Source organism: Pholis gunnellus (genome assembly GCF_910591455.1).
Source record: "Pholis gunnellus genome assembly, chromosome: 17".
Lineage (NCBI taxonomy): Eukaryota > Metazoa > Chordata > Actinopteri > Perciformes > Pholidae > Pholis > Pholis gunnellus.
Window position 1 is genome coordinate 19,678,482 of NC_136544.1, and position 11,869 is coordinate 19,690,350.

Below are 11,869 nucleotides of genomic sequence, written 5' to 3' on the forward strand. Positions count from 1 at the left end.
GCGGCTTCGAGCGGCGCCGCGGTGGTTCAGGCTGCCTGCTCACGCGTGTGAGCTGAGGAGGAAGATGTCTCCGATGATGACGAGGAGAGTGTAGTTATTGGTGCTTAGCGTCGGGGTCAACGGCCTGACATACATTGTAGCTTCACTGCGGATTTACTCGTTTCTGATGAAGACGAGCTCTGAGGAAATGAGCAGCGAGACGACCACAGGCCTCTTTGTTTGTGGTTTATTTATCAAGACACTGAAATGAACTCACTGGACAAACATGTAAATAAAAATAAAGCTGAAGGGGAAAGAAAACAAAACAAAAAACGAACAAGCATAATCCACAAGCAATATGTTCAAATGTTTGGAATAGTTCACTAAATGCAAAAATAATCTGTGAAGAAAAGATATGATCAACTTTCAAGATGACGTGTTGATGGTACTGTTGTGTTTGTTTGGTAGATATGTTCCTGTAAAGTGTGTGTGTGTGTGTGTGTTTTTTTTGGAGTTAAGTTATTTATTTATATCAGATGCATATATTTATGATTTGTTTTTACCAGAGTTTAGAGTTTCTGTAGAAGCAGGTGGCTTTCACAAACCCACGTTTGTCTTTAAATATGTGTCATGTTGTCGTGATCTCACATAGAAAATAAGTAAACAGACTGTTCTTTCTCACCCTAAATGTCCTTTTTCATGTTTGCCTGTGATGCCTAAACCAACTGTGCGGTAGCGACCACTGACGTGAGCGGCTGAGGACGCACCGCGGGTGAATTGGGCATCTTCTTACTTTTCTAGCCTTCTAGAAAATGGCTGCAGCCAATTAACTTTTAAGGTAAAAAAAAAAATACGTATGTAATTATCTATTTGGTAACATGACGAGTGGGAGAAGAAAACACTGAAGTATCTTGAATAACCTTAGTTTTTCAATATGCATGGTTGATAAAGAAAATAGAAATTGTACCTTTCATGGAAATTATGAATTAGTCTTTTTCTGAAAAATAGGAGAGATCAGGGAAATATCCTTAAAAATGGAAAACAACATAAAAGTATTTGGGGAAACTCAACTTTTTATTCCTTTCTTTTGCTGATTGAGTTAAACCCTGAAAAGATGAACAAATGTTTGAAATATTTCAAAAACACTTGGGGGATAGAAATGTTACGGAAGTTTTCTTTGTGTTTTTTAAAAGTATTGTATGACGTGATTATTACTGTGGTGAACATTTGTTGAAATAAACACCCAGAAAATTAAAAGTGGACGCTGTTATTTGTTCTTTCGACATTTCTGGAAGATTTTATACTATTCATGTCTCGACGCTACAGAAAGCAACCGCTTCGCTAGAAGACAATGGAGGGAAAGAGCTAGCTTAGCTTTCTAACCATTAAACGATTCTGTCTAAAAGTACCTCTAAATACGAGGTTCTCATGCCACCATGTGATTGAGGGCCGCACAGGAAAAAGGTAAGCGTGAAACCAAATGTCTTTTCCATCTCACGTCAAACTAGTTCTCCACCAAATCTGCTAACTTTTGCTAATAGCGTGACAGAACGTCATCAATGCTTGTGTCATAAAAAGTCCCTGTATACTATTATACACTGTGTACTATGTCATATGAATTAGACATAGTCATGACATGTCGTGAAACAAAGTAATATATGTCGAAAAAGGGATAGTAAAGTATGTCATGACAAAAGTCCTAGTATAGTATTTAATGCAAAAGCCATTGTATGTAGAAAAATATAATTAAAAAGCAATAGTGTCATACTGTGCTGGAAAAATGTCCTCATAGTATGTCGAAGAATGTCATGAAAAACGTCATAGTATCCAACGATATAACGGTTTAACCGTTTTCTGCTATTTTAATTGATCACACTGCAGATTAAAGCCAAGAGATGTGCAAATGTGCATTCCTGCGTCAGCATGTATTTTCTATATTTAGACTTTTTCGGCATTAGATGACGCTTCGCTGCATGTCGGTCACATAATTATGCCCCAATAAACACACCGAGCTGTGGAACCACTGGGGCATGTTTCTGACAGTAACGAGCAGCGTCTGCCTCCAAAAAGCCTCGCAGGAAGCTGAGTTACATAACACGCCCACCGAGGCACAGAATGTGATTTAATGTTACAGCTAAAAAAAATATAATACACACACACACACACACACACACAACAGTAGATCTGAGGCTAAAAACACTCGTTTCTGATGCAGCAGACGTGCACATCACACTGTGTTTGATACACTGATACGAAACAGAGAGATTAAATTGGTGTTTCCAAGCAGAATAAACTCAAGTCTGCTTGTATATAAAGGATGGAAGAGGAGAGGAGGAAACATCTAAGTGCAGCTGAGCATCGCTGCATGTTCAGCATAGTAATTACAGCTGCACTCACTGATCTCAGTGTTTCTCCCACCAACATGTTTACTCACCAGCAGACGGAGAGTAAATACCAGGAATGTTCATCTGCTTCTGATGTTCACATCTGTTACTTCAGGAGTTGTAATACTACACTGATGTACAAATACTCTGGTACGAGTAAAAGTAGCTGTAAGTAAATGTACAAAAGTATTGGCATCAAGATTAAACATGTTTCAGGATGTTTCGGACGTCTCAGAATGTCTCAGAATGTCTCAGGATGTTTCAGGACGTTTCAGGATATTTCAGAATGTCTCAGGATGTCTCAGGATGTCTCAGGATGTCTCAGGATGTCTCAGGATGTTTCAGGATGTTTCAGGGTGTCTCAGCGTTTCTATTCTGAGGGAGAAGCAGCTTCCTCACGCCACCGCAGGTGAAGTGACGGAGCAGAGCTGTGACGTGTTTATAGAAATAGATTCTAACGCTACGACGTGTTGGAACTATTTCCATCAAAGTGACTCCAGAAGCAGAGCTCAGTGTGAAAACACTCTTTTATTAAAGTGTATTTATTTACTGGATGTTCAGCTGCTGCTGTAAATCGCACATCCTGTTAATCCTTTGATCATGAAGAAAAACCAAATACCTGCATTAATGTATTAATGAATGAATGTGAATACTGTTAGTTCCGTCTAAGATGAGGCTTTAGTTAAATATAGATAAATTAAAAAAATATATATAATATAGTATTTAATGTAATAAAACTATAACATAATATGCAGTATTAAATATAAGACATAGTACAAGGTGAAATGTAGTAGTATATTCAAATATATAGTACAGGAATCTAACATGGCATATAAAAGTATAATTTAATATAATAAGTAATAAATATATTATATTATATAACAGACATTTAACCAGATCGAGTTCCTCAATGACGAAGAGTTTAAATCTTTATCTTAAAACCATGAAATTAAAAAAGTTCAAACTTATAAATTGTTGGATCTCGATTGTTTTAAATGAAGTTTGAAATATTTTCTTTGGAAACGTATTTCTGCTCGTTATCACACAAACCTGCCAGATGTTTGAACTTGTTTACTGAAAGACAAGATATGAATCTTGAGAATAAAACTTTCAGATATTTGGTGATTTGCCAAAAACGCAGTAAAACTTCTTCTTTCAGAAACAAGAACATTTAGTTTCTGAGTAACGAGTGTGGATCCCAACAAAGAAAACTACAAACAAACATGAATCCGTGTTTCTAAATCTATTCGTCTGTTTAAAGACAAAGACAAGAGTTCAGTTTTATTGACTTTTATTAAATAACATTAATCATCTTTTTCGTTCCTCAAATGATAAAAGTTGAAGTTCTTAAACAATGAATGAGTCGTCCGTCACATCACAGGAGCTCAGAAACAGACGATCGTTAAAGCTCGACGACATATTAAAGGGTCAATTCACCCAAATCACAAAAATACATTTCACTGCGTCGCTTTGTCAAGTTATGAACTTAATGTACAGTTTGATTTAATGAGGACGACATCAACCTGTCTTCATATTTAATAAAAGAAATTCCATAAATCCTGGTAGAGGCTCACTATAAGCTACGATACGTTTCTTCTGTTTAAAGTAATCCAGTGTCTGTCTGTACGTCTGTGTGAACACCGCAAACTAAATCTTAACAAATACTACAAAGTACTTCCTGTTTACACCCCCAATACCAACAATCATGGGAACTGTAGTTCTAAAGTAATATTCAAATAGTTCGTTTTGTCTGAACAAACACTAAATACTAATAATTAATCAATGATATGAAACAAAGAGCAGAAGCAAATCCTCACATTTCAGAAGCTGGAATTTGTATTTTTGTATTTAAAATCACAATTAAAAGAGCATTTTATGCATTTTATTTTTTGTGATTTTGTTGAAGTGACCCTTTATTTTGAAACTTCCTTCAGTCTTGTAACGTCACAATAAGAGAAAACTTCACAGAAACATTGAACGCCGCCGTTTATCAGAGGTTTGTTTAAATAAATGTGCTGATAATAAGTAGAATGTACAGTTCGTGGTCTCAGAGGCTTTAAACAGGAATTCTATCTTCTTACACTAAATTTAAATAATACGAGTAAAAAGGGGGAAGATTAAAGTCTACAAATAGACATAAATAATAACCGATAAACATCACCTGTGCATGCAGCTTTATGAAAATAAATAACTTTTTGTTATGCGATGACTGAAGAATGACAGGAATTCAAAAAGTATTAAAAAACACTGTAGAAAGAAAAGAAGTGCTTCATATAAAGATATCCTAAACAACCAACCAATACATCGTGTAACTCTAATTATGACGGTCGAACAATAAAACTGAATTTGTGACATTAAGTGTGGAAGAATAAATACCCATTCTCTCACACACACACACACACACACACACACACACACACACACACACACACACACACACACACACACACACACACACACACACACACACACACCTTATAAAAACCTAAAGTGGCCCCTGATGGATCGTCTCCGATGTGGAATCTTACCAGAAGATTTTCCTTCTGCTCGAGCAAACACACGTGAACTCTCGTTAGTTAGTGTTTAAAAACAGCCGAGGTGAAATCAGGAGGAGATCTGTGGATCGTTCTGGAGGAAAGAAAGACAATAAAGATATAGAAATGTATTTATGGACATATTATTATTATATTTTTATACATTTATACGAGTAGAGCTGAAAATAATCTGATCGTCTTCTTGATCAATTGTTCGTTTGGTCTAAAAATATGAGAAAAAATAAAATAATTACAGGTTTCAAGTTATTTGTCGTCATATTCACATTTACAGAGACGCTCGCTCCAATAATGATCATTAAATATTGATTAAAGTACCAGCTGTGTACAAGTACCTGCTGTGTACAAGTACCAGCTGTGTACAAGTACCTCTGATTGGTCATCACTATAGAGGACCAGGTGACATCTTTAAATGTCTCGTTTTGTCCGACCAAAAGTCCAAAAATAATATTCAATTTGCTTTCAAACGATTAATTAATTTCTGAAATAGTTTTGATTAGTTGCAGCTCTACAAACAAGCAGCTTTAAATGTTTGAATGTTACAAACCTCCAGTTCCCCCAAATGTCTTGCGCGTCATCTCTTCTGTTGTCGGGTCACAACGGTCAACAATTTGTTCTGTCGGATACAAACACACATTATTAACAATAATAACAAATAAATAAACCCACCAAAATATTTTTCCAAAAGCAGGACATGTGTGACGGTGTATTAGGGCCATTGTAGGTTACTTTTTTTTTTAAACTTATTTATTTATTTATGTTCACAGAAAGACGTGTATGTATCTTCCAGGACCTCGGCCTCTCACAGCGGCTGTCCGTCAGAAACAGAAATCTTTAGGATTTATCTGATAACACGTAAATAAATCAAACTCAGTTCTGCTGAGTGAAGCCAAAGCTTCATGTGTTAAGCTGCATTCTCTCTAGTGTCCACCAGGGGGCGACTCCTCTGGTTGTATAGAAGTCTATGAGAAAATGACTACTTCTCTCTTGCTTTATTACCTCAGTAAACATTGTAAACATGAGTTTATGGTCTCAATCTCTAGTTTCAAGTCTTCTTCAATACAGCATGATGCTCATTTAGTACATGATGGTCCATTTTGAGTCAAACAGACCATAAAGCAGGGGATGCTTTCTACAAGCATCTACATTTACTCGCTTACATTTTATTGTGATTTATTTACAGTCTATAGTTTACAGGAATTAAATATATATCTGTTTGCTACAGTATGTTGTGTTTTTAATATTTATTTTGGAAACAACAAAACAAAGAAATGTTCCATTTAATATATTCAAATATGGGATTTAAATCTATTTCTCTATCCATCTTTGTGTGGCTATACTGCACTTTGTATTAAACTATTTCTGTTATTTTATTCTACAAATATCAAGATTAACTTTCAGTTGTTGATACCAACATGTAACGAGTCTCCTCACACACTCATGATGCAGTTTTAGATTTTGATAAACCACCAGTGACCCCCGGAGGCCGAGCAGCTCCTCACACTGTGAACCGACAGACGTAAAAGCTCTCTCACTAAAGCTGAACTCACTTTGTGCTCCGGACATCGAATTGAGAAGTTTTCCTCATTTAAGACGCAGCCTGAAAAACACAAAACACACAAAATAAACGTTCACGTTCTGAAGTGTTCGTCCCTTCAGGCCGAGTGAGAACGAAGGTTTACACGAGCTGTTCAGACAAGCAGGTAAACAAAAATAACATTTATCCGTTTCATTTATTGATCTCTTCACAGCTGCAATATCTGAGCGGCACATGTGTCAGACTGCACCTGACTGAACAGCACATCTGTAGTGATAGTTTCTGGGACAGCCCTTCTGGAAACATCCGATGATTGCACCCGTTCGTTGGCACGCTGAACACATCTGAAAATGAAAAGCACATTTATCTCTTTATGTGACGCAGAATCACAGAAAACAACAAAGAAACATTCATATTGATATTCAATGCAGCATTACATTAATAAAACTCTTTGCACACAACAACTTAAATATGTAATATTTCATCTACGGATACGTTTACTGTCTCTTAAATGTATTTTAATAAAATAACTCACTTCCTGTTATGTATTATTTAATAGTTATTGGATGCTAAAAGTATTCCTCCTCTTCATGCCGGCTGGGAAAAGATCCTCAACACACACATCAGTCCTCATAAATGAGTCAGATCACGGTCGGGTCCTCGAAAGTTTGCTTTTAGTTTGAAAATCCCTCTTTGCTTCCTTTCTGGCGGCTGTGAGAGGATTGTAAAACAAAGAGGAAGTTTCAAGCTAAAGAAAATAAATGTAACTTTTGCGCTAAAATGATTTGTTGATCGCTATTTTAAATAAGTAATTTTTCAGGCAAAAGTAGTGAAACAATCTTTATCGTTTATTATTGTAAAGTAAATCGTTTAGGGTTTTGGTCTTTAGGTCACATGACATTTGAAGACGTCACCTTCGGCAGCCAGGAAGTTGTGCAATTTTCACTATTTATGACATTTAACAGACTTAATTAATGAAAGATGAAAAGAATCATGAGTTGCTCTGATACACTTGATCTGACTTTGGGTTTCATCACTTCTATTGGAAGATGTACAACAAGAACTTCAATAAATAATTAAACTATCATTTAATTATGATGCATCAGACGATGTGTGCGTCACTCACTGTTTCCTGTGCGAGCCGAGCCGCCTCCTCCAGCCCGTACAGCTTCCCTCGGACCAGGAAGACTCCGGCGGACCAGATCCCGCAGTCCTCGTGGATCCAGCCCTCGTCCAGACGAAGAGGCACCTTCGGGAGAGAGCGGCCGTCGCCCTCCAGCAGACCTTTGACGGCGGAGCAGTCCAGACCGTCTAGACCGTCCTCGGAGGAGTTCACTGAACGTCTGCTGACGAGTAAACGTGGTTCTTCCTCTTTGTGCTCGGCCCTGTAGTCCAGAGACGGGTTGGTGGGGTAGTACGGGCCGTGGAGGTCCCCGAGGCCCGTGGTGTTGGCCGTCTGACCGCACAGGCAGCACAGCGGCGTCACCGGACTCCTGTCGTCCGAGCCGAACCGACCCAACTGGAAACAGGACGTACTGGGAAGGAACCCGGGCAGAGAGCTGGAGGCGTTCTGCTGCCGTCCTCTGCTGCTCCGGACCGTCTCCTCTTCCTCCTGGTAGTTCACAACGGAGCACATCCTCTTCCTCACGTGAACAAACGGGCAGAAACTTTCCAATTTCTTGATCTTTTTCTCCCTTTTCATGTTTGCATACTTGAGTTTGATTTCTGGCTCTCTGGGAGAGAACAGAGCAGAAGGTCCGGTCTGTGAGCGACCTCTTTTCTTCCGCCTCGCCACAGGTTTTTTATTTGTTTTCTTTTCGTGCTGCTCTGCTGTGGAGCTGCAGTTTTCTTTCTGTTTTGTCCTCAAGCTTTTAGCTTTACGAAGCGTCGGGGGCTTCTTTCCTTTATTGATGCTTTTGGCGTTGGAGGCTTTGTTCTGCTGCTCCTCCGGCTCTCTCTGCGGCGACTTCCTGTCCGTCCGAACGTCCACGTCGGACTCCTCCGAGTTACTGCTCGCTCTTTGCGACGCATTCGGCTGCGAGGCCGACTCCTTGTCCGCATCCAAGCTGAACAGCCTCACCGCGTAGTCCATCATGTCGTCAGAGTCACAGCTTTCGTTATAAATACCCACCGCGTCGCTTTTGGCTTGTCTCCTCAAACTGTGGCGAGACACACTGCAGGTGAACGGAGGCGTTTCAGACACAGATTTCCGGATTCTGGGGCTACGTCGAACTTCTCTGAGTGGAACTTTTTCGTCCTCGCTCTGAGGAGGAGTTTCTCTCACGAGACTCTTCTTCTTACAGGGAAATGTTTTCTTCTTTTCGCTCGTGACAGACACCTCGATGACGTCGCTGTCGTCGCTCGTGACGTCCACCGGAGATCCGGCAGCGTTGCCGTAAACGGCGGCGAGGTCGGACAGGAGCACCACGGGTCTGGTGTGATGGACGGGAATGTCCACCGAGCTGTCTGAGGAGTCCTCCGAGTACGAGCTGTCAGGACTGGGTGAGCTCAGAGGCTGAGGTAGGTGATAGCAACCTCTCCCCGCCTCCAGTGAGGACACAACCGGGGTCAAGGGCTCCACCATGTGCCTCACGCTGTCTTGGAGGAAAGAAGTGCATAAAAGCGGCTCCTTAGCGGAGGACACGAGGAAGATAACATCGGAGCCGCTGCCGCTGCCGCTGTCGCTCTCCTCTCCGCCGCTGCTTTCTAAGACTGGACCGCCGGTTTGGTCGGGTCCGTAGAACCCCGGGTGCCACAGGCTGCCGTGAACTCCGTCGCGGTACAGATCCAACCCGGGAGCTAGTGTTGAGTTCACGTAGTCCCCCAAAGACTCGGGGGCCTGCTCCGGGTCCCTGCAGTGGACGGGCGCACCGGGCTCAGGATGCAGCGGAGCGCTGTAGGAGGACGAGGCTCTGGACCTGAACGGGGAGCTGATGTCGGTGCTGCAGCTCGGCGGGCGTCTGTGGTACCACTCGGGCTTCCTTGCCAGGTCCATGGACTCCGTGTGGCTGCGGGTCAGCGGGTTGACTGAGTAGCTCTTTGACAGGTCCATGGCCATGAGAGGAGGGTCCTGAGGGGACACTTCCATCACTGCAACAAACATCATGAATTCAGTGAAATGTATCATTTTAAACCAGTTTATTATAATTTCTTCAAAAGAAAATAGTCTGTTTGCAGGTGTTGAGGAATACTAATGTGTATGAGATGCATATATAACTTCCGAAGTGACATCTTCAATGTTTTAGTTTAAATAAAAGTCTAAAACCTTTAAGATATTCAGTTCACAGTTCATCATGATGATGAGAAACAGCAGATCATCTCATCTGAGAAGCTGAAACCAGAGAATTTGGGCTTTTTTCCCATTATTACTGCTGGAAAAATGAACCTTTCCAAATAGTTGATGGTTATTTGTTTTTGTCAATCAGCTGTTTAATCTCTAGAGTAGCAAGATCCCCAGACGGAAAGAGATGCCGCCATGTTGTTTGAGGTGGTTTCGTGTCTTTTTCAGTGGCACACTAAAGGTCAACCACAACCAGAAATATACAAAAATATATACTTTGATGATTGGTTCGTTGTTTCAGTGACTTTTCAAGCAAGAAATATGTTTTTTAATTCACTTTGGAGATGAAGAGAAGCTGGCTGAGGCCTGTTTATCACGGTGAGCTGTAGTACTCATAGAAATACTAATAATCATGTTGATTATTGTATTTGTGAAGCAGCGTTCAAGATGGGAGCACATTGTGCTTACACAGCATGAATACAAAACTCAAAACAGCAAAATACAAGCAAACAGTTCAAATAAATGCACAAATAAAAAATCATCCAAAAGACAGAAGAAGAGAAACTGTTCAGATAAACTCGTGTAGTATTATGTAAACAAAGGCTGTAAAAATGTTTCCTAAACAGGAAGCAGAAACAGATGCAGTCTCTATTTTATGTATTTTAATTCTGTTTATTTATAATTATTTACTAACTTTAGTGTATTTAAATAAAACAATGTCTCAATATGCTGTACAGCCTTAACAGGGAAGAAAAAAATCCACTAAAGCAAATATTGGATTAGATTTAGTTCACAAAGACTAAAGACTAAAATTGATATTATTTATCTATTCATTAATTAAGAATCAGGATCAGGTCTTTAATTGATCTTTCTCACCTGTTAACAGGTAGGCCCGTCCATGAGTAACGTAAAAGGTAATGTAACCCGCTTATAAATGAAGACATGTAACGTTACTTTAACTCACATCACAATAATAATGTGTGTTTTATTAAAGTGTTAAATTACCCCTGAGGTGGCAGCAGGTCTGACAGACGACCCCCGGTCTTGGTCCTCACAGAGCGGCTTTAAGAGGACCCTCTCCCCAGAAAACACGCCTGGTAGCCGGGTTAGCTAACACACCTCACCGTCATCAGGACCGGATGTAAACAAGAGCAGCGACTCCATGCTAGCTGGCTAGCTAACGTTAGCACGCTAAGCTAATTCAAACCTAGCCAACACTCGACGCGATAACGGGACATAAACATTGTTTTTGTTTAAATAATTTGCTGTCAGGCAGTTACAACCCCCTCTGGCTACTGTTGGTATTTTAAAGTTGTCATCATGGAGACCATCTTTCTTCAGCGTAAAGTCGGACTAGAAAACCAGTAGAACACCGGAAGAGAACGGCGTCCTTTCAAAGTAAAGGACCTCAAGAAGCAATGCACACGTTTTGAAATGTGTCCCTAATCCCAGTGGTATGGAAGCCCATTTAAGCGAGAAAAAGATGAGAAGTTAGACTTGATAATAAAAATATCCCCATGGTAAATCAAAATTATAAGATACTTAAACACAACAGTCATAGAAGCAGCTCTTCATAGGTTACCCTACATTTGACATATAAATGTATTGTGAGTACATTGAAGACTTTAAACATGGCTTTACAACAGATGAAAAGCTCTGGAGTAGAAAGAATAAAACCGATGTGGCTGAGGAGACAACCTTCATTGAACAGCAACAGGAAACATCTGGTCAGTGTCATGGTTGCAGATGGATGCACTAAAAGTGTCATGGGGATCTTTTTATTACCAAGTCTAACTTTTCATCTTCCAGCTTCCATACCGATGACTCCCCAGTAGAAAAAAATGGTTTCTCACTAAATCCTCTAAATAATAAAGCCCCTTTCAAAGAGATTCCACATAAAAGGCATATTGGAATCGGTTTATAAATAATAAATATATTGGAAGTCACACAACAAGAAACTCTGGCAAGACCTTCGCAGATTTGTCATTGATCATATCTGTAAAGACTGTGGAGCGTTCGGTTTCTTCAATAGTATGTAAATAAGAACAATAACAGAAGTGCCTGGGTATATCGTACTGAACAAAATATATATAAAACAGACAGATATTAAGTGTTTTGTAGCCTTTTTGTTAGTAAA

General features: G+C 39.9%; 1 protein-coding gene across 2 annotated transcripts; it reads right to left on the reverse strand.

The window, feature by feature from the left end:
- Nucleotides 1-3,648: 3,648 nt before the first annotated feature.
- Nucleotides 3,649-11,068, reverse strand: LOC306709672 (uncharacterized protein). Of its 2 annotated transcripts, XM_079177912.1 has the most exons (6): nucleotides 10,738-11,068; nucleotides 7,579-9,542; nucleotides 6,703-6,796; nucleotides 6,466-6,515; nucleotides 5,463-5,531; nucleotides 3,649-4,991 (listed from the first exon to the last, which is right to left on the reverse strand). In XM_079177912.1, exons 2-5 carry the CDS (start codon nucleotides 9,538-9,540, stop codon nucleotides 5,490-5,492), a joined length of 2,148 nt encoding a protein of 715 aa, XP_079034038.1. In that variant the 5' UTR covers nucleotides 9,541-9,542; nucleotides 10,738-11,068; the 3' UTR covers nucleotides 3,649-4,991; nucleotides 5,463-5,489. The 2 variants fall into 2 exon arrangements, with proteins under 2 accessions (XP_079034038.1, XP_079034039.1); XM_079177913.1 differs by lacking the exons at nucleotides 3,649-4,991; nucleotides 5,463-5,531; nucleotides 6,466-6,515; nucleotides 6,703-6,796 and adding an exon at nucleotides 7,036-7,163.
- Nucleotides 11,069-11,869: the final 801 nt, after the last annotated feature.